Here is a 21,578-nt window from a genome sequence, read left to right as displayed (position 1 = left end):
GGTTGGGCAGCTACTGTAAAGTACCCCACCTAGCCATATGGCCAGATATCCCTGAAGGAAATGTTCTAACCTCTATCAAAAACAACTATTTCTCTCTTTCTCTTTCACACACACCTTTTTATCAAACACATCACGATACTGTCTGATAACACTTATCATGATGTACCAAAAAATATACACACAGCAAGCCACATCAGCTTTGTCTCTACCACCCTCTTCAATTCCCCTCTCCTTTCCGCAACGAATGAAACGTTTACTATGTTTATTCAAACATTATGAATAGAGTTCTGGGCTGTTGTGACCACCACAGTTGAGACGTTGTGTTTTTCTTATGCAAATGAAACTTAGCAAATTAACCGGCTCACACAAACTGCTCCTGTCGGATCCGATTATTGATTATTATTACGCCTACGCCGATTTCGCGTAAATAAAGAGCAAGATGCGCGTAAGCATATGTATAGGCTACGTGTCTACAACATCCCATTATATAAATATGTTGTAAACTTCGTATAACACTCTAATAGCCTACAGGTTTATCTGATGCTATTTCTTTTTTTAGCTCCAGTTCGTGTTTTGCATCCTGCCTGAAAGAGAAGGCGTGTTCGCGTTTATTCAGCAGTCTACCGTGTCGCGTCAACCTCGCCAAGTTCCACCACACCGCTTGGACTTTTCAGACACCAAAACTTCTCCTGGAGAAAAAATATCCACCAACACTGGACATCATTGATGTAAGTATAAACGGTTATTTGTATTTTTTCCCCAGCCTGTTTTTCAAACTTTTTACCAGTTTCAGAGCAAGTTGGGACAGGTAGCCTTCTCTCGCAGTGTTTGTTTTATGTGTATTCTGCATGTTTGCTTTTAGAAGGTGTGTACCGAGGTCACAGGTGCCTAACATACTTTTTACTAACAAGTTAAAACGGGCTGTTGGGGAAGTGTTGTACTGTGGAAAGCTCGCGCGCCGCGGATGTTGCGCTTTGTATCCTGATTGCAAAATAAAAAATAAAAAAACACACGGAAGCTCTGAGCGCATGCACTAATCGCCCAGGTGAGACCAGTTTACATGCTGTCAGACCATACAGTACAAACACACTATAGAGATTCTACAATAGCCTCATTTTAGGAGGAAGTGCCAACTGATAAACGTAGTAAACCGATCCCTGTCAGGCATTCTGTCATACTAGTAGTACTGTACTTTACAATGTTCTCTCGCTCTCAGGGTGATGGAGGGAGAAGGGGAGTTGTTGGACCTGAGTCACCTGTCAGAGGCAGAGCAGTCTTCCATCTTGGAAGTGTTGCTAAGGGACTCTGAGCTGCGTTCCCGTGATGAAGGTCGTTTAAGGTGAGAGGTGATTATTATTTAACCCTTTAGGTCCCTTATGGGCATCAAGTTGACTGATTGATTGAGTGACGTTTTTCCAAATATAGAGGTCTGTCAAACCCAGGGGCTGTTAATGTTATCCACAGAGGGCCAGTGTGGGTGCAAGCTTTTTTTTTACCCAGCACTTGATTCATATAACTAAACATTGTTTTATTTTACATTTTAGTCATTTATCAGACCCATTTCTCTAAGCTGACTCAGTCAGTGCATTCAACTAAGTTTGGTTGTGAAAACAACCGAATCTGTCATTGCAAGTAACCCTCATTAATAAGCGGTATTATAAATGATATTATAATAAACTGGGTGGTTCGAGCCCTGAATGCTGTTTGGCTGACAACTGTGGTGTTTCAGACCATATACCACGGGTATGAGAAAACAATTATTTTTACTGCTCTAATTATGTTGGTAACCAGTTTATAATAGCAATAACCACGGCTAAAGGATTTATCCAGGCACTCCACGTTGCGTCGGGCTTAAGAACAGCCCTTAGCCGTGGTATATTGGCCATATACCACACCCCCTTGGGCCTTATTGCTTAAATATAGTGAACATGATGTTTAACCTTCAGGGCCCTGCAGCAGAAAGAGGCAGACCCAGTGCGTTTGAGGTCACTGTCGGGGGCGTGGTTTAATGAGGAGAGAAGCAAACGCCACCGAGACGCGAAGAACAGCGTTGACATCGTACAGGCCTCTATACGACGCAGGAAGCCAAGAACAGGTCAGACTACACACACACACACCAATAATAACCAAGAAGCAGGACATCTGGTATAGATTGATTAATTTATTGATTGACAGATTTGCCTCTGAGTGGGGTGTTTAACGGGCAGACAGAAGATGCTCCTCCCACGAACAACAAAGACCCAACTTCTCAGATAAATGACAAGAAAGACGAGGATGACAAGCGGAGGTAAAGGCATTTATAATAAAAAGGGGTTGGATTGTGCTGTTATATGTACAGTTGAAGTTTACATGCAGTGAGGGGAAAAAAGTATTTGATCCCCTGCTGATTTTATACGTTTGCCCACTGACAAAGCAATGATCAGTCTATAATTGTAATGGTAGGTTTATTTGAACAGTGAGAGACAGAATAACAACAACAAAAATCCAGAAAAACGCATGTCAAAAATGTTATAAATTGATTGGCATTTTAATGAGGGAAATAAGTATTTGACCCCTCTGCAAAACATGACTTAGTGTCTTGGTGGCAAAACCCTTGTTGGAAATCACAGAGGTCAGATGTTTCTTGTAGTTGGCCACCAGGTTTGCACACTTCTCAGGAGGGATTTTGTCCCACTCCTCTCTGCAGATCTTCTCCAAGTCATTAAGGTTTCGAGGCTGACGTTTGGCAACTCGAACCTTCAGTTCCCTCCACAGATTTTCTATGGGATTAAGGTTTGGAGACTGGCTAGGCCACTCCAGGACTTTAATGTGCTTCTTCTTGAGCCACTCCTTTGTTGCCTTGGCCGTGTGTTTTGGGTCATTGTCATGGTGGAATACCCATCCACGACCCATTTTCAATGCCCTGGCTGAGGGAAGGAGGTTCTCACCCAAGATTTGACGGTACATGGCCCCGTCCATCGTCCCTTTGATGCGGTGAAGTTGTCCTGTCACCTTAGCAGAAAAACACCCCCAAAGCATAATGTTTCCACCTCCATGTTTGACGGTTGGGATGGTGTTCTTGGGGTCATAGGCAGCATTCCTCCTCCTCCAAACACGGCGAGTTGAGTTGATGCCAAAGAGGTCCATTTTGGTCTCATCTGACCACAACACTTTCACCCAGTTGTCCTCTGAATCATCCAGATGTTCATTGGCAAACTTCAGACGGGCATGTATATGTATTCTTGAGCAAGGGGACCTTGGGGGTGCTGCAGGATTTCAGTCCTTCACGGTGTAGTGTGTTACCAATTGTTTTCTTGGTGACTATGGTCCCAGCTGCCTTGAGATCATTGACAAGATCCTCCCGTGTAGTTCTGGTCTGATTCCTCACCGTTCTCATGATCATTGCAACTCCACGAGGTGAGATCTTGCATGGAGCCCCAGGCCGAGGGAGATTGACAGTTGTTTTGTGTTTCTTCCATTTGCGAATAATCGCACCAACTGTTGTCACCTTCTCTCCAAGCTGCTTGGCGATGGTCTTGTAGCCTTGTGTAGGTCTACAATCTTGTCCCTGACATCCTTGGAGAGCCCTTTGGTCTTGGCCATGGTGGAGAGTTTGGAATCTGATTGATTGCTTCTGTGGACAGGTGTCTTTTATACAGGTAACAAGCTGAGATCAGGAGCACTCCCTTTAAGAGTGTGCTCCTAATCTCAGCTCGTTACCTGTATAAAAGACACCTGGGAGCCAGAAATCTTTCTGATTGAGAGGGGGTCAAATACTTTTTTCCCTCATTAAAATGCAAATTAATTTATAACATTTTTGACATGCGTTTTTCTGGACTTTTTTGTTGTTATTCTGTCTCACTGTTCAAATAAACCTACCATTAAAATTATAGACTGATCATTACTTTGTCAGTGGGCAAACGTACAAAATCAGCAGGGGATCAAATACTTTTTTCCTCACTGTACACTTAGGTTGGAGTCATTAAAACTCGTTTTTCAACCACTCCACAAATTTCTTGTTAACAAACTATAGTTTTGGCAAGTCGGTTAGGACATCTACTTTGTGCATGATGCAAGTAATTTTTCCAACAATTGTTTAAAGACAGAATATTTCACTTAATTGTATCACAATTCCAGTGGATCAGAAGTTTACATGCACTAAGTTGACTGTGCCTTTCAACAGTTTGGAAAATTCCAGAAAATGATGTCATGGCATTAGAAGCTTCTTATGGGCTAATTGACATCATTTGAATCAATTGGAGGTGTACCTGTGGATGTATTTCAAGGTTTACCTTCAAACTCAGTGCCTCTTTACTTGACATCATGGGAAAATCAAAAGAAATCAGCCAAGACCTCAGAAAAAACATTATAGACCTCCACAAGTCTGGTTCATCCTTGGGAGCAATTTCCAAACACCTGAAGGTACCACGTTCATCTGTACAAACAATAGTACGCAAGTATAAACACCATGGGACCACGCACCCGTCATACCGCTCAGGAAGGAGATGTGTTCTGTCTCCTAGAGATGAACATACTTTGGTGCGAAAAGTGCAAATCAATCCCAGAACAACAGCAAAGGACCTTGTGAAGATGCTGTAGGAAACAGGTACAAAATTATCTATAGCCACAGTAAAACGAGTCTTATATATCGACATAACCTGAATGGCCACTCACCAAGGAAGAAGCCACTGCTCCAAAACCGCCATAAAAAAGTCAGACTACGGTTTGCAACAACACATGGGGACAAAGATCGTACTTTTTGGAGAAATGTCCTCTGGTCTGATGAAACAAAAATAGAACTGTTTGGCCATAATGAACATTGTTATGTTTGGAGGAAAAACGGGGAGGCTTGCAAGCCAAAGAACATCCCAACCGTGAAACACGGGAGTGGCAGCATCATGTTGTGGGGGTGCTTTGCATTTACATTTTACATTTTAGTCATTTAGCAGACGCTCTTATCCAGAGCGACTTACAAATTGGTGCATTCACCTATAATATCCAGTGGAACAACCACTTTACAATAGTGCATCTAAATCTTTTAAGGGGGGGTTAGAAGGATTACTTTATCCTATCCCAGGTATTCCTTGAAGAGGTGGGGTTTCAGGTGTCTCCGGAAGGTGGTGATTGACTCCGCTGTCCTGGCGTCGTGAGGGAGCTTGTTCCACCATTGGGGTGCCAGAGCAGCGAACAGTTTTGACTGGGCTGAGCGGGAACTGTGCTTCCTCAGAGGTAGGGAGGCGAGCAGGCCAGAGGTGGATGAACGGAGTGCCCTTGTTTGGGTGTAGGGCCTGATCACAGCCTGAAGGTACGGAGGTGCCGTTCCCCTCACAGCTCCGTAGGCAAGCACCATGGTCTTGTAGCGGATGCGAGCTTTGACTGGAAGCCAGTGGAGAGAGCGGAGGAGCGGGGTGACGTGAGAGAACTTGGGAAGGTTGAACACCAGACGGGCTGCGGCGTTCTGGATGAGTTGTAGGGGTTTAATGGCACAGGCAGGGAGCCCAGCCAACAGCGAGTTGCAATAATCCAGACGGGAGATGACAAGTGCCTGGATTAGGACCTGCGCCGCTTCCTGTGTGAGGCAGGGTCGTACTCTGCGAATGTTGTAGAGCATGAACCTACAGGATCGGGTCACCGCCTTGATGTTGGTGGAGAACGACAGGGTGTTGTCCAGGGTCACGCCAAGGCTCTTAGCACTCTGGGTGGAGGACACAAGGGAGTTGTCAACCGTGATGGCGAGATCATGGAACGGGCAGTCCTGCCCCGGGAGGAAGAGCAGCTCCGTCTTGCCGAGGTTCAGCTTGAGGTGGTGATCCGTCATCCACACTGATATGTCTGCCAGACATGCAGAGATGCGATTCGCCACCTGGTTGTCAGAAGGGGGAAAGGAGAAGATTAATTGTGTGTCATCTGCATAGCAATGATATGAGAGACCATGTGAGGATATGACAGAGCCAAGTGACTTGGTGTATAGCGAGAATAGGAGTGGGCCAAGAACAGAGCCCTGGGGGACACCAGTGGTGAGAGCACGTGGTGCGGAGACAGATTCTCGCCACGCCACCTGGTAGGAGCGACCTGTCAGGTAGGACGCAATCCAAGCGTGCGCGGTGCCGGAGATGCCCAGCTCGGAGAGGGTGGAGAGGAGGATCTGATGGTTCACGGTATCAAAGGCAGCAGATAGGTCTAGAAGGATGAGAGCAGAGGAGAGAGAGTTAGCTTTAGCAGTGCGGAGAGCCTCCGTGACACAGAGAAGAGCAGTCTCAGTTGAATGCCCAGTCTTGAAACCTGACTGATTAGGATCAAGAAGGTCATTCTATTCTTTGCTGCAGGAAGGACTGGTGCACTTCACAAAATAGATGGCATCATGAGGCAGGAAATGTATGTGAATATATTGAAACAACATCTCAAGACATCAGTCAGGATGTTAAAGCTTGGTCGCAAATGGGTCTTCTAAATTGACAATGACACCAAGCATACTTCCAAAGTTGTGGCAAAATGGCTTAAGGACCACAAAGTCAAGGTATTGGAGTGGCCATCACAAAGCCCTGACCTCAATCCCATAGAAAGTTTGTGGGCAGAACTGAAAAAGCGTTTGCGACCAAGGAGGCCTACAAACCTGACTCAGTTATGCCAGCTCTGTCAGGAGGAATGGGCCAAAATTCACCCAATTTATTGTGGGACGCTTGTGGAAGGCTACCCGAAACGTTTGACCCAAGTTAAACAAATTAAAGGCAATGCTACCAAATAGTAATTGAGTGTATGTAAACTTCTGAGACACTGGGAATGTGATGAAAGAAATAAAAGCTGAAATAAATCATTCTCTCTACTATTATTCTGACATTTCACATTCTTAAAATAAAGTGGTGATCCTAACTGACCTAAAACAGGGAATTTTTACTAGGATTAAATGTCAGGAATTGTGAAAAACTGAGTTTAAATGTATTTGGCTAAGGTGTATGTAAACTTCCGACTTCAACTGTATGTTTGTGTGTTTATGTGTTTTTACACATCAATTCTGATGTATTGAAATATGTGATTCATACAGTATCTGATCTTTTCCCCAATGTGTAAACAGAAAAAAGCACGTAGAATCTAATCTTTTCAGTTCTGAGTCATACCACATCCATTACCATGACAACCATCCAACATTTAAGAAACAGGAGCATTGCATCTGTGTGCTATTTGAGAGGCTACATCAGTGTGAATGTGCAAATCTGATATGATTCACATGTAGAACTGAGTGTGGACATTCAAACAAAAATACATTTAATGCTTAAAGAAGTGTATGTATGGTTGAAGAAGTACTTGTATGTACAGTTTTAATGTATGTTGTTTTAGTTTTAAAATTTCAGTTACAGGAGTCAAAATCATCTCACACCTACACCCAGGCCCAGAACCAGGAGCCCAAACACACAGGTTAGTCGTGTGTGTGTGTGTGTGTGTGTAGGAGCAGGATTGTCTGTCTAGTTGTGGAGAGGTAATCTCTCTCCTCTCTCTTTCCTTCCAGAGTCTCCAGGACAGCAACAGCATCTCATCTTCAGGTACACATTCCTCCCTGTCTCTCTCTTCCCCGTTCATTTCTCTCGCCCTCCTCCACCGCACTCTCCCTCTCTCATTCTGTCTGATTAATGTGTTTGTGTCTGCGCCTCCCAGAGTATTACAGCAGGAGAAATGTACACAGAGAGGAGACAGGGGAGGGAACACTGCAGGTACAGTCTACAGACACTCACTCCTTGTTTGGGATAACGTTTTATCCTACTATTGCCTCTTTCTGTTCTAGAAACATGCTGTGTGTGTGTGTGTGTGTGTGTGTGTGTGTGTGTGTGTGTGTGTAGGACTCAGAGGACACAAACTCGGTGTCCAGTGGTGTGACAGATGCTGATCCGACACCTCTAAGGCCTGGGAGCTCAGTCAGCAGTCTACAGTCTAACTACACAGTGAGCCACACACATACAGTTGAAGTCGGAAGTTTACATACACTTTAGCCAAATACATTTAAACTCAGTTTTTCACAATTCCTGACATTTAATCCTCGTAAAAATTCCCTGTCTTTGGTCAGTTAGGATCACCACTTTATTTTAAGAATGTGAAATGTCAGAATAATAGTAGAGAGTGATTTATTTCAGCTTTTTATTTATTTCATCACATTCCCAGTGGGTCAGAAGTTTACATACACTCAATTAGTATTTGGTAGCATTGCCTTTAAATTGTTTAACTTGGGTCAAACGTTTCGGGTAGCCTTCCACAAGCTTCCCACAATAAGTTGGGTGAATTTTGGCCCATTCCTCCTGACAGAGCTGGTGTAACTGAGTCAGGTTTCTAGGTCTCCTTGCTCACACACGCTTTTTCAATTCTGCCCACAAATTTTCTATGGGATTTGAGGTCAGGGCGTTGTGATGGCCACTCCTGTCACGGTAGTCGAAGGGATTAGACCAAGGCGCAGCGGGTTGCGTGCTCATCATTATTTTATTTATGTGAACACAAATAAAACAATAAACAAAGAAACGACAGTACAACAGTTTCGCAGGCTATCCAAAACAGCAATGCAAAAAACAACTACCCACAAAGGGACAGGTGGAAAAATAAGCTCCCTAAGTATGACTCTCAATCTGAAACAACGATGTACAGCTGTTCCTGATTGAGAGCCACACCAGGCCAACAAAAAAATACACAGCATAGAAACCCTAGAATACAAAACAAGAACATAAACCAAAAACCCCGGAACACATAAATCCAACACCCCTCTACATACACACACACCCCGAACCCTATAAAACAAATACCCCTTGCCACGTCCTGACATACCTACAATAACCAATAACCCCTTATACTGGTCCAATACCTTGGCTTTGTTGTCCTTAAGCCATTTTGCCACAACTTTGGAAGTATGCTTGGGGTCATTGTCCATTTGGAAGACCCATTTGCGACCAAGCTTTAACATCCTGACTGATGTCTTGAGATGTGAATATATTGAAGCAACATCATTTTCCTGCACTCATGATGCCATCTATTTTATGAAGTGCACCAGTCCCTCCTGCAGCAAAGCACCCCCACAACATGATGCTGCCACTCCCATACTTCACGGTTCGGATGGTTTTCTTTGGCTTGCAAGTCTCCCCCTTTTTCCTCCAAACATAACGATGGTCATTATGACCAAACAGTTCTATTTTTGTTTCATCAGACCAGAGGACATTTCTCCAAAAAGTACAATCTTTGTCCCCATGTGCAGTTGCAAACCGTAGTCTGACTTTATGGCAGTTTTGGAGCAGTGGCTTCTTCCTTGCTGAGCAGCCTTTCAGGTTATGTCGATATAGGACTTGTTTTACTATGGATATAGATACTTTGGTACCGGTTTCCTCCAGCATCTTCACAAGGTCCTTTGCTGTTGTTCTGGGATTGATTTGCACCTTTCGCACCAAAGTACGTTCATCTCTAGGAGACAGAACGTGTCTCCTTCCTGAGCGGTATGACGGCTGCATGGTCCCATGGTGTTTATACTTGCGTACTATTGTTTGTACAGATGAACGCGGTACCTTCAGGCATTTGTAAATTGCTCCCAAGAATGAACCAGACTTGTGGAGGTCTGGGCTGATTTCTTTTGATTTTGCCATGATGTCAAGCAGAGAGACATTGAGTTTGAAGGTAGGCCTTGAAATATATCCACAGGTACACCTCCAATTTACTCAAATGATGTCAATTAGCCTATCAGAAGCTTCTAAAGCCATGACATCATTTTTTTGAATTTCCCAAGCTGTTTAAAGGCACAGTCAACTCAGTGTATGTAAACCTCTGACCCACTGGAATTGTGATACAGTGAAATAATCTGTCTGTAAACAATTGTTGGACAAATTACTTGCGTCATGCACAAAGTAGATGTCCTAACCGACTTGCCAAAACTATAGTTTGTTAACAAGAAATTTGTGGAGTGGTTGAAAAACGAGTTTTAAAGACTCCAACCTAACTGTATATAAACATCAAACTTGAACTGTACTAACATACAAAACGTGTGTGTGTGTGTGTGTGTGTGTGTGTGTAGTTGAGTGGCAGTATGATGAGTCTGTTCAGTTCGGGGGAGTTCGGAGCAGTGGAGGTGAAAGGGCGTGTCCTGTTCTCATTGGACTATGACACTCAGATGGAGGAGCTACAGATCAGAGTGTGTCGCTGTGAAGACCTGGCCGCTGCACGCAAAAACCACTCCGACCCGTAAGTAAAGGAGGGTTGCTGTTTCAAGGATGCTGGCCCCCCTACCTCTGTGGAAGCACAGTTCCCGCTCAGCCCAGTCAAAACTGTTCGCTGCTCTGGCACCCCAATGGTGGAACAAGCTCCCTCACGACGCCAGGACAACGGAGTCAATCACCACCTTCCGTAGACACCTGAAACCCCACCTCTTTAAGGAATACCTAGGATAGGATATACTAATCCTTCTAACCCCCCCCCCCAAAAAAAAGGATATAGATGTACTATTGTAAAGTGGTTGTTCCACTGGATACCATAAGGTGATAAGAGCGTCTGCTAAATGACGTAAATGTAAATGTAAAACTATCCTTTTGAGAAGCACTTGTTTTGTGTTAAGAAGTGTGTGTGTGGGTGTGTGTTTTGTAGGTATGTGAAGGCATATCTCCTGCCTGATAAGTCATCTCACAGTAAGAAGAAAACATCAGTGAAGAAAAAGACTCTCAACCCAGTCTTTGACCAGACACTGAAAGTGAGAGCACACACACTCTCTTTCTCGACTCCTTTTCCTCAGCATCTGTCTTGTTTGTTACCTCTCTCTGTCTACTTGCCGGTCTGTCTTCTGTCTGTCCTGTCTGATACATGTGAATATATGAATCACTTGTGTCTCAGTAGAATTGTGTTTGTTTCAGTATAAGATGAGTGTGTCAGAGGTGCGTGGCAGGACTCTGAACCTGTCTGTGTGGCACGCTGCCCCCCTCGGCAGAAACCTGTTCCTAGGAGAGGTGGAGCTTGAGCTGGCTCACTGGGACTGGAAACACACACGCTCTGACTGGTACCAGCTACAGCCACGGGTAAGAGCTGGTATACACACATACCACACCATGCAGTAAGTCTTACATTGTATGTGGTCTTAACTGGCCAGGAGAAGAGAAGGTGCGGAGAATTTCAATGAACTCTTATGTAACCCTTCTAACCTAATCTCTCTTCTCTTCAATCTCCCGCTCTCCTCTTTGTCTGTTCTCTCTCTCTCAGGTCCAGTGTAGTCCAGAGTCTATCTGTAGTCGAGGAAACATCCTGCTCTCTATCAAGTTCATCCCAGCAGGGTCCGAGGGTAAACTGAGCTCACTACGCTCATCACACACACCCAGCACTTTCTTTCACTTTCTCTCCTTCTCTCTGTCTGAACTTACTCTGAATGTATTCTGTGTAGGTGGAGGTCTACCTCTAACAGGGGAGCTACACATCTGGCTGCGGGAAGCGCAGGGTCTTCTCTCCACCAAAGGGGGTGCCGTCGACTCCTTCATCAAGAGGTGGGTTAGAGCTCAGAGGTCAGGACTAGGAAGAAAACCCGCAGTGTGGCTGTTCTTAAGGTCTGGATTTGTGGAACGGGGGTCTAGAGTTAGTGGGATAAGACTGTGTTTACAGTATAGTGGAACGTGTATAATAACTGTTCTTTAACCCTACTTTGACTTTAATCCAAGTTACGTGCTGCCGGACACCAGCCGGTCGAGCGGTCAGAAGACACGCGTGGTTAAGCGGTCGGTCAGTCCGACCTACAACCACACCATGGTGTATGACGGGTTCCAGCCTGCTGACCTGAGAGAGGCCTGTGCCGAGCTGACCGTCTGGCACCGTGAAGGGTTAAAAACACACCTGCTAGGAGGGGTCCGACTCAGCCGTGGGACAGGTGAGATACACACAGATAGATACACACTGTGTATGCACAGATGACATTGTAATAAGGTGTGTGTTACAGGTCTGAGCTACGGAGGGGCAGTGTGTTGGATGGATTCAACAGAGGAAGAAGCATCTGTGTGGAACTCCATGATCCTGAACCCCAACCAGTGGATGGATACTACACTACCTATCAGAACTAACCTGGCTGACCGCCCAGAATAACACACACACACTACACTTCCCACCAGAATCTGTACATATAAAAGGTAGTGCTGCTGGTAGTATGTGTTGGGTTTTGTTGCCTACAGTAGGATACGTATGGGTATAGTTTTAGCCTACCTGTAGGGCTAGTTTTACAGACCCAGATCAATCAAATACATTTCAGTTAGGGCAGTGTAGAGCTATTGTTTTAAATTAGGATAGGGTCAGCTATACTTCCTCAAGCCTAGCTTGTGGTTTATAAATGCCCAAACGATTGCATTGCACAATAATAAGGAACTAGAAAGAAGAAACTAGGGAGAGGAAATGCATATGACAGTGTGTTAGTTAACAAAGACATTAACTCTTAATCATGTTCTGTTAAAACTGCTGTATAAAATGTGTAATCTAAAGACTTGTGTCATACATATGTCAAGTAAACAATTTAGAGTATTTGAGACGCACTTAATTTAGCTTGGAGTTGGTACTTTTTGGACTATTCCACAGTATAAGTCATAATAGCGATAACCTAGCTGTCTAACAAGGAAATGGTTCCAATCGTTTTTCCACCATTTATTTTTTCCCATAGGGGATTTTAGAAACACTTAAAATAAGGGCTGTGTTTTGTGTAGATTTAACCTGGCGTAACGTTTTGATAACCATCTAAATCTCTTTAGGACAAGGTGACTTTTATCAATATATTTTCTTGAATTTACCCCCCCAAAAATGAAATGCTAATGTGGCTATCACAAAGCACTACAAATGCCATGATGATCTGGACGAGACTGCGGAATCAGGCAATGATAAGAATCTCTGGATTAACTATCAAATGTTAGCTAAATGTAGTAATGAATAAATTGGCTACATTTCTTTAAATTGACATATTCTGTGAACTGTCTCGTGCAAGTTTTTAATGGCACAATACCTGTTAGCAAAGGTGTCAGCTAGGGATAAAATGCAGGAGCTTGTAGGGATTTGTAGTCTTGCATGATGTTTACTTTTATGCTAATATGCATTTTCGTATCTGAGTAGAATATATTGACAAGTCAATTTGGCCAGGAGAGATTTACATGGTTATCAAAACATCATGCCACGGTAAGCCTACACGAAACACAGCCCTTATTTTAAGTGTGTCTCAAATCCCCTATGGGAAAAATGAATGGTGGAAATACCATTGAAACCAATTCCCTGTTTGGGTTTTGTGGGTATTCTGACACCTACACCGTTTAGACTTCAAGCCCAACTCAGGTATTTGACTAATATATTATGACGCAGTTCTGGTTCTCTGTTGTGAAGTTCAATTTACTGTACGAATCAACCTTTATGAATGTTTCTGTGTAATAATGGTATTGTACATGATCAATTAAATATCAATACCTAGATTAAACTACAATTTTGTAATCTCGTGGACAGAGTACACTACTCATTTATCGGACTCAATTACGCACCATTTTAGTTGTGTTTCCGAAATAGTGTCCATCTCACATATAATCACTGACAGTAAGAACATGGATCCACATAGTGTCACTGGTTCGCAATTGTATTTGTCGTTTTTTGAGGCAATGGCATTCTGCCACACTGCGGAATACAGCCATAGAAGACCTGGGGAATGTTATCAAATGCGAAAAAAGCTCTGACAGTAAATACACATGATTATGTCCGTTTCTCTCTAACAGACTCTAAAGATGCCGAATAATGCCAAAATATCTGTAGAAATGCACAATAAATACCAAAAATCCTCATATGACCGAAATCACATGACTTGCCCAAATCACCCACCCCTGTCCTGTGATTGGAGGGCATCTATCAGGACTTTCCTCTGATTGGCCAACATAGATGCCAATCATTTACAGCATGGACTTAAATTCGATACATTTTAAATCAGTCGTTGTTGCAGAACTAAATACGGTATGTTTACGTCTTTCTGACTGCTCTCATATACGCACAGAACAACCTACGACCAGAAGCTATGAGGGACTGGTACATTGTAACTGTGCTATTGTGGACCGTACTAGGTAAGATCTCGATGTTTTTGTTAAGACAGTTTATTAAAAGTTGATAGATTCTGGTTGTTTATGTTTTGCGTATTCGATGCGTCCTCTCTTTACTCAACCAAATGTAGGCCAACTATACAATTATTTGTAGTGTTATTGTATGAACTGAATTGTATTTAGGTGTTTTGGATAAAATGCTAATTGGGAACATAACTGTTGCCGGGCCAGTACAGATCTCGTGACACCGGTGCGACCCTACCGCACTGCTAAAACTCCCAGTCAAATATCTTGGAATGAGCGGGTTCAAATTATACCAATTTCTGTGACAAGACCCTGCATGTTGCACTGGTAAACAAATGTTGTTGACTGTGACTCACGGGTAGGATAGTGCTATATTGGAGCTGACTGAACTCCAATCCATGGTGAATGAACCCAGACTGGAGTTTAGTCAGCTAACGCTAGTAACCTAAGTAGTTTACTATGTCAAACTGATTTAGGTATAACATCGTGATAAACATTTGTAATTTTTTTTTTTTTAAGAGTATCTGTGTGTCACTAAACTGGCAGTGTTAATTTTATGCCAAATGACATATCTCTAAACTGGATTCGTGTATCCCGAGTGGCGCAGCGGTCTAAGACACTGCATCTCAGTGCAAGAGGCGTCACTACAATCCCTGTTTCGATTCCAGACTTTATCACATCCGGCTGTGATTGGGAGTCGCGTTGACCGGGGTAGCCCGTCATTGTAAATAAGAATTTGTTATTTACGGACTTGCCTAGTTAAATAAAAGGATGGATAAATATATACCATCTGTGGGCCTCGACTGTTGACTCGCGTTACTTCTGACTAGAGTAGGCAACAAATTATTATTTTTCAACAATAATGAGTGAAAAAAGCAAACCTCATATCTTAGTCTGTCTGCCCAGTCTGTGATAAGTCCTCAAAGGTCATCCAGCCAACCACACCACCAGCGTTAGACTTTGGCCAGTGGTGGTCACATGCCTGGTCTCTACTGTTATCATATGTGTTGTTTACTTTGTAGTCCTGCAACAAGCACATACCCCACTCCACATCTGTAACCCACTTTCTTCTCTTAGGTCACAGTGGCGGGGTAATGTTAGCAGTAATAGTATGAGAAGGGTTAAGGGTAGACTCTGGGATATGACCTCTTCATACACCTCTGGCATTGACATGATCTTTCTCCACAGCCACAGAGGGAAAAGCCCTCCCTTCAGTCCCAGACTTTGGGAAGGCATACCATGTCAAAGGTGAGTGAGACCTATTGTTATTGAACTGAGTGGTCACTTAATGTATGGTAATAATATATATCCTGTACTTTTGCATGACTTGTCAGTAACTACAAGACTACCCATTTACATTTTAATAATTTAACAGACACTCTTATCCAGAGTGACTTAGTTAGTTTAATTACGTTTGTATATCAGGTGTGATCTACCTGCCCTATGCTGAGATAAAGGAACCATTTGAGGCCTGGTTCGACCTGAAGGGGAGGACCAGCCGCATCGACTATTACCACGGTAACTATTTACACACCAGCTGTACAATATTCAAGCAATATGGCTCCATGTTCTATGTTCTCTCAGGTAAGCTGAATGTCCACCATATTGCTTATGTCTATAAAATCCTTGCAGATTTAAGCAAGTGGCTAGGGGTTGTTCTTGGGTGGACAGGACCTGTGATTTTTATTACATTTTTTTGGTCTCCAATGACATCCTTTTGAGCAGACCCCTGTGCTGCAGCTTTGATCAGAAGTAGTGCATGTTAGCAGCAGGGTTGTTGTGGATGTCATTTGAGACACACTGTCAGTGAATCACGTGTGGAACTGAGAGGCCTTTGTTCTGAGTCAAGGTCAGTAGACTGAAACCTCAGCACTTCTAGACAGTGAAACTTGTCAACTAAGCAGTGAACTACAGCTTCTTTTAAATCATGCTATAAAATCCTGGAGATGAGGAGCGGGCCACTAAGACCAGGGATCTCTAACTCTATTCTAGGGTGTGCAGACTTTTGTTACAGTCCAGCACTAACACGCAGTCAACCTCAGTTCTTATTTTCTGTGTTGTCATGGTGACCCGCAGGCCAGGTGTCAACGTACCAGATGGGGATGGAGCTTCCTTGGGGATCATCCTATAAGATCACTCCTGAGACCACAGAGGTGGAGCTAAACATTATGAAGTGTTTCCAGGTCAATGGAACAAAAGAAGAGCCAGTCACACCTCAAGGATCCCTACCTGACCTCCAGGGGTTCATGGTGTGTGGTAGTTCATTGAGTTTTTCAATTAATACAGGTAGTTTTGAAGAGTTATTTGTAATAAATGGTCTTTGTGTGTAGTTCCTCAGGATGGAGTACTATGGAGGTGTGCTGTGTGAGGTCTGGCAGAATGTGACAGTAGTTGGACACAAGAAGAATACCTACACACTCTGGGTGACACGCCCTGAAGGAGGGGTTATGGGAGGAGCTGAGGTGACCACGCCCCTACACTACGAGATGATGGGCTACAACACCCTGCTGGGGTCACATTATGATAAATATCTGGTCGACTACAAGGAGTTCAGCTCAAAGTTTGACCCCAAAGTCTTCTCCCTGCCTGACGGTTCGCATGTGCACACACAGACACGGCTCTCATGCCATGTTACAATTAGCAAACAATCTTAATCACTTTCTTGTCCTTGTAGGTCACATCTCTCTTTCTCTCTTCAGGGATGAGCTGTGGTTCATTTCCTGGTCTGGGGGTGGAGCACCACCTGCTGGCCAATCCGATGAAAGATCTGATTCACACTTCCTCGTTAGGCCACGCCCAGCGGTTGTTCGGCCACTTCAAGGAGCAGTTTGGGCGTCATTATGGTGATGAGAGGGAGCACGAGAAGAGAGAGCACGCATTTGTTCACAACCTCCGGTGAGTGCTGGGGAAAGCAGGAGAAGACAAGAGAAACAAATGAGTGATTGAAAGAGATTTAGGTGAATATAATTTGAAGGTTACAAATTCTGTCTTCCTTTATTCCCCTCTCGCTCTTCCCTCATCACTCCCTCTCCCAGGTATGTCCACTCTATGAACCGTGCTGGCCTGTCGTTCTCCCTGGCGGTTAACTCTCTGTCTGACCTCTCGATGTCGGAGCTGTCTGCTATGAGGGGCAGAAACAGAGGGAAGAGGCCCAACAACGGCTTACCGTTCCCCATGCACCTATACACTGGAGTACAGGTCCCTGATCAGCTGGACTGGAGGCTCTATGGTGTGTGTGGAGCAGAGAAGGCTGGTGGAAGGAGCTATAGGAGGATGAGCTCATTGTAATTGCTGGAATGAACTGAATGGAATGGAGTCAAACGTGGTTTCCATATGTTTGTTTGATATCGTTCCATTTATTCTGTTCCAGCGACTACTCAGCCCGTACTATAGTTCCGCCCACCAGCTTCCATGTGCGTGTGCATGCATGTGTGACAACATTGTGTGTATTTTCTAGGTGCTGTGACTCCGGTGAAGGACCAGGCCATCTGTGGTTCATGTTGGAGCTTTGCCACCACTGGAGCAGTAGAGGGCGCTCTCTTCCTGACAGTAATATCTCTCACACAGTGATTTTTAGAATAACTTCAGTTGGAGTGGTGTTATAGCTGTTCATTTGGATCCCTATTAGCTTTTGCAGCAACTATTCTAACTGGGGTCCACAAAAACACACTGATAGACGGACAGGTTGCCTGCACTTGATTCAATTACCAGTTGAGATACAATAGTAGCTATTTTTTTTAAATCATGCACCATAACTGTTTTTAACACATTATTACATTTTAGAAATGTGCAATGAAGGGGCTCATAAAAGCACATGTTTTACTCCAGCAGAGAAGCTGTGTGCTTGGAATAGTTGTTTGAGTAAAATGCACACAGGCCAATTTAATTCCAGTAAATTAGAAAACCCTGTTTGTGTCCCATAATGTTTTAATCAGTTTCTTTCAAGGGAATTTTGCTGTTTGCGTGAGTAATTTCTCCTGAATCCTGTGCGTTGCTGTTAATTTTTTTCGGACTTGGGTATGGATGTCTGAGCTGAATGTTATTTCCTTGTGCAGACAATCTGGAATTTTCATCACAGGCTCATATCTAGAAGCAACGCATTTCATGTCTCGTCAACCTCAACCAGGAAAGACTATCATGCATGTTGTTAGTGCTGTTAAGGGCAAGGCATGCTGCTCTGTTTTGCTAGGTCTTTCTTTGCTGCACTTGACCATATTGCTGTCCGGTAATATGGTCAAGTACAGTTGATCTGTGTTCTACACAAAAATCATATTTTTATAACACCCCTTCCATCTTCAGAACAGGTGAATTAAAGCCATAGCAAGTTGTTTTTTTTTCAATAACATCTTAGGCTGCACTGAAAGGTTGTTATAAATTACCCAACAACTTAGTGAATGATGGAATGAATTGGATTTTCTACCCATAATATCAACAGTCAGAGCTGTTGCTCATCCCTAAGGAGGATGATAATTAATATCGTCTATTTATTCAGAAGGTAAAATGGATGAAAATAAATAGAATGTCAACTTGTTCACAATTAGCTGTAGCTTGTGAACACTATTTTTCCTCTCACGTATTTGCATTTGTTAGCAGTTGGGGTCTGTTATTGAAGAACATCAAAGCAAATCAGGGAGAGAAATATATTCCAAGAACAAATCAGTTATGCTGGAAAGTAGATGTTTATTCTTCCATGTCCTCATTGTTTCTCCACTTAACAAAGAGACCGGATGTAGTTTATCCTCAAGCCTAGCCTGTGGTTGACCAATTTAGAATTTCTTGCAGTAAAATTGGCCAAATACCAAGTATCCCAGGCTCAATGTATAGACAGTTTGTACCAATGAGAATTTGCCACATGTAGCTATGAGTCCCTGACTGGAACCCCATACTCAGATGTTGAACTGACACTATTTCCATTGACTGGTAATTCCCTCTTGACCTCTAGTCCTCTGCTTTGTATATTTATCTTATATTCTTACACATTATGTTAATGACTTGAAGTTTGTCAGTTGATAATTATGTGGTTGAGGTGTTGTAAGATCTCTAGCTGTAATATACTTGCATGTATCACCACCATCTCTGGTCTCCCTGCACCCCATAATCCATATCCACAGGTGTTCCTTCCTCACTGGTGTTACCTAGCAACTCTAGAAATGTTCAAGACAGGTTTATTATGGGCTGTCGCGCTGAGGATTCACCATTTCCCTTGAACAACACACACTCATTAGCAGTAGTAGCTGATGGCCGTTCAGGAGATTTAATGAGCCACGTGTGTGTGGTGGTTCAAGGAGTTTGTTGAACTTACATAGGAGGCAATTTAAGGTGAAGTTGGGACTTATTTGGGAGAGTTGAGCGGTGTGAGTTGAGGGGATGGTTGTTAGTCTTGTCACAGTGGTCCTCCTTTGTACCTCTGCCAGCTCTAAGGAAATGAGCTTGTCCTCTCAGTAGGAAGTGACCGGGAGGTGCTGTGTCCTGCCGCATTGGCAGGTTCATAAACATACTACTTCCCAGGGGGCCAATCAGATTCCTCCCCACTGTGAACTCCTAGCAACCCACAGATGCAGCTGTGGAAGTTGCTGTGAAAAAACAGTAATTGGTCTCTCAGTCCCCCCATTCAACTCTTCATTTCCAGTCTTCTGTTAGCAGGTTTATTTATTGCCCCGGAGAAGTAGAATGTTTCTCACCCAGTTATAATTGTCAATTCTTCTTTTTTCTCCCTGTAGTCAGGGTCTCTCCAGGTCTTGTCCCAGCAGATGTTGGTAGATTGTAGCTGGGGCTTTGGTAATAACGGATGTGACGGAGGAGAGGAGTGGAGGGCCTACGAGTGGATCATGAAACACGGCGGCATCGCCACTACGGAGACCTATGGTTCCTACATGGGCATGGTGAGACACACACAAACACAGAGAGCGAGAGGAGAGCTTGTCTAGAGGTAATCCCCAGGGCTCTATGCTTTGCCTGCTGCTTTTCACGTCTTACACACACTTGTTTATAAACTCATATACTCTGACAAACAGGACATGTAAGTCTTCACAATATACTGTACTTGAACCTAGTATATTACTCTCCTAACAGAACGGCCTGTGCCACTTCAACACTTCCCAGCTGACAGCTCGTATCCAGAGCTACACCAATGTGACGTCAGGTGATGCCGAGGCCCTGAAGGTGGCGCTGTTTAAACACGGCCCAGTGGCCGTCAGTATTGACGCAGGACATAGATCCTTTGTCTTCTACAGCCACGGGGTCTACTATGAACCCAAATGTGGTGAGTTATACTATAGTGCCCTCAAACTCAACTCTGGACCTCGACGCCAGTTCCACTGCGGTTGTTCATTGTTCCCCTCTAATCAGGGACTGATTAATTAATTATGAGGTAGACCAGAACCAGCAGGGTCCAGACTTCGTAGCGTGAGAGTTGAATACGCCTGCTATAGGGTACACATACACAGCTATTCTTCAAATCTGTTTGAGGTGTTCCCCAGGGCTCTTGTTCTCTCTTGTGATCCCTTTCTTCTCCCTCACTCCTAGGAAACACCACTGACTCCCTGGACCACGCGGTGCTTGCAGTGGGTTATGGTGTCATGGAGGCGGAGCCTTACTGGCTGGTGAAGAACTCCTGGTCAACCTACTGGGGCAATGACGGGTACATACTGATGTCTATGAAGGATAACAACTGTGGTGTTACCACTGACGCTACATATGTTACGCTGGCATAGAGCGAGGGAGAAACACGAAACGCACGCACAGGTGTTACCACTCCTTTTTAAATGATGATAGGAGGGGGTATTTGAAATTGTGGAATAATATCGGAAGTGTGTTGTGCATGGGAGGAAGTAATGTCGTTTAGGCAGTGAGGTTTTTAGATGTGTTTATTGCTGGTCGGCGCACAGTGCCTTCCTCTCCCTGTCATATACACACTTTGTCACACAAACGTGCGCACACCCACTGAATCATGCTATACACCGACTTGTGCTCTGGAATCGTGGAATCAACTCAATAAATGTGGAATGTTTTTGTACTTGCTGCTCTTTTTGTTCATGACATGGGTGCATCATGCTGTGACTCAAGTGTTTTGCTAACTCATGCAAAAATAAGACCTTACTCTTCCCAACACACTCAGTCGTTCTAAACACATGATGAATACACGTATGCCTTGCTGCTGCTGCTAGCAGTAGCACCACTTTTTTATATAAGTGTGTGTACATGTATGTGGACACCCCTTCAAATTAGTGGATTCTATTTTAGCCACACCTTGCTGACGGGTATATAAAATCGAGCAAACGGCCATGCAATCTCCGTAGACAAACATTGGCAGTAGAATGGTCTCACTGAAGCGCTCAGTGACTTTCAACATGGCACCATCATAGGATGCCACCTTTCCAACAAGTCAGTTTGTCAAATTTATGCTATGCTAGAGCTGGCCTGGTCAACTGTAAGTGCTGTTATTGTGAAGTGGAAACATCCTAGGAGCAACAACGGCTCAGCCGTACACACACGTCTCACAGAACGGCACCGCTGTAGCGTGTTTAAAAAAAAATA

General features: G+C 43.8%; 2 protein-coding genes across 3 annotated transcripts; both read left to right on the top strand.

The window, feature by feature from the left end:
- The first annotated feature begins 453 nt into the window (after positions 1–453).
- Positions 454–13,432, top strand: sytl1 (synaptotagmin-like 1). 2 transcript variants are annotated; one of them, XM_014178181.2, is made up of 15 exons: positions 454–728; positions 1,217–1,339; positions 1,947–2,095; positions 2,176–2,287; positions 7,335–7,392; positions 7,484–7,517; positions 7,630–7,685; positions 7,812–7,913; positions 10,013–10,179; positions 10,579–10,681; positions 10,842–11,003; positions 11,185–11,263; positions 11,363–11,462; positions 11,634–11,839; positions 11,909–13,432. In XM_014178181.2, coding segments are annotated over exons 1-15 (1,596 nt in total). In that variant the 5' UTR covers positions 454–726; the 3' UTR covers positions 12,052–13,432. The 2 variants fall into 2 exon arrangements, with proteins under 2 accessions (XP_014033656.1, XP_014033655.1); XM_014178180.2 differs by having other exon boundaries at positions 7,329–7,392.
- Positions 13,433–13,858: 426 nt separating this feature from the next.
- Positions 13,859–21,057, top strand: zgc:110239 (C1 family peptidase). Its single transcript, XM_014178179.2, has 11 exons — positions 13,859–14,042; positions 15,231–15,290; positions 15,468–15,560; positions 16,119–16,291; positions 16,373–16,634; positions 16,742–16,937; positions 17,078–17,271; positions 17,500–17,591; positions 19,763–19,924; positions 20,115–20,304; positions 20,568–21,057. Exons 1-11 carry the CDS (start codon positions 13,997–13,999, stop codon positions 20,753–20,755), a joined length of 1,656 nt encoding a protein of 551 aa, XP_014033654.1. The 5' UTR covers positions 13,859–13,996; the 3' UTR covers positions 20,756–21,057.
- The last annotated feature ends 521 nt before the right edge of the window (positions 21,058–21,578 follow it).

Source organism: Salmo salar, chromosome ssa27, assembly GCF_905237065.1.
Source record: "Salmo salar chromosome ssa27, Ssal_v3.1, whole genome shotgun sequence".
In the NCBI taxonomy this organism is placed as follows: domain Eukaryota; kingdom Metazoa; phylum Chordata; class Actinopteri; order Salmoniformes; family Salmonidae; genus Salmo; species Salmo salar.
This window is presented reverse-complemented; position numbering and strand designations above follow the sequence as displayed.

Bases quoted from the DNA above. Each gene is read 5' to 3' on its own strand.
- sytl1 (XM_014178180.2), top strand. The intron at 7,393-7,483 runs GTTAGTCGTGTG...CTTTCCTTCCAG, and splicing joins CCAGGAGCCCAAACACACAG to AGTCTCCAGGACAGCAACAG. The intron at 7,686-7,811 runs GTACAGTCTACA...GTGTGTGTGTAG, and splicing joins CAGGGGAGGGAACACTGCAG to GACTCAGAGGACACAAACTC.
- zgc:110239 (XM_014178179.2), top strand. From the start codon at position 13,997: ATGAGGGACTGGTACATTGTAACTGTGCTATTGTGGACCGTACTAG. The intron at 15,291-15,467 runs GTGAGTGAGACC...TTTGTATATCAG, and splicing joins GAAGGCATACCATGTCAAAG to GTGTGATCTACCTGCCCTAT. The intron at 16,292-16,372 runs GTGTGTGGTAGT...CTTTGTGTGTAG, and splicing joins CTGACCTCCAGGGGTTCATG to TTCCTCAGGATGGAGTACTA.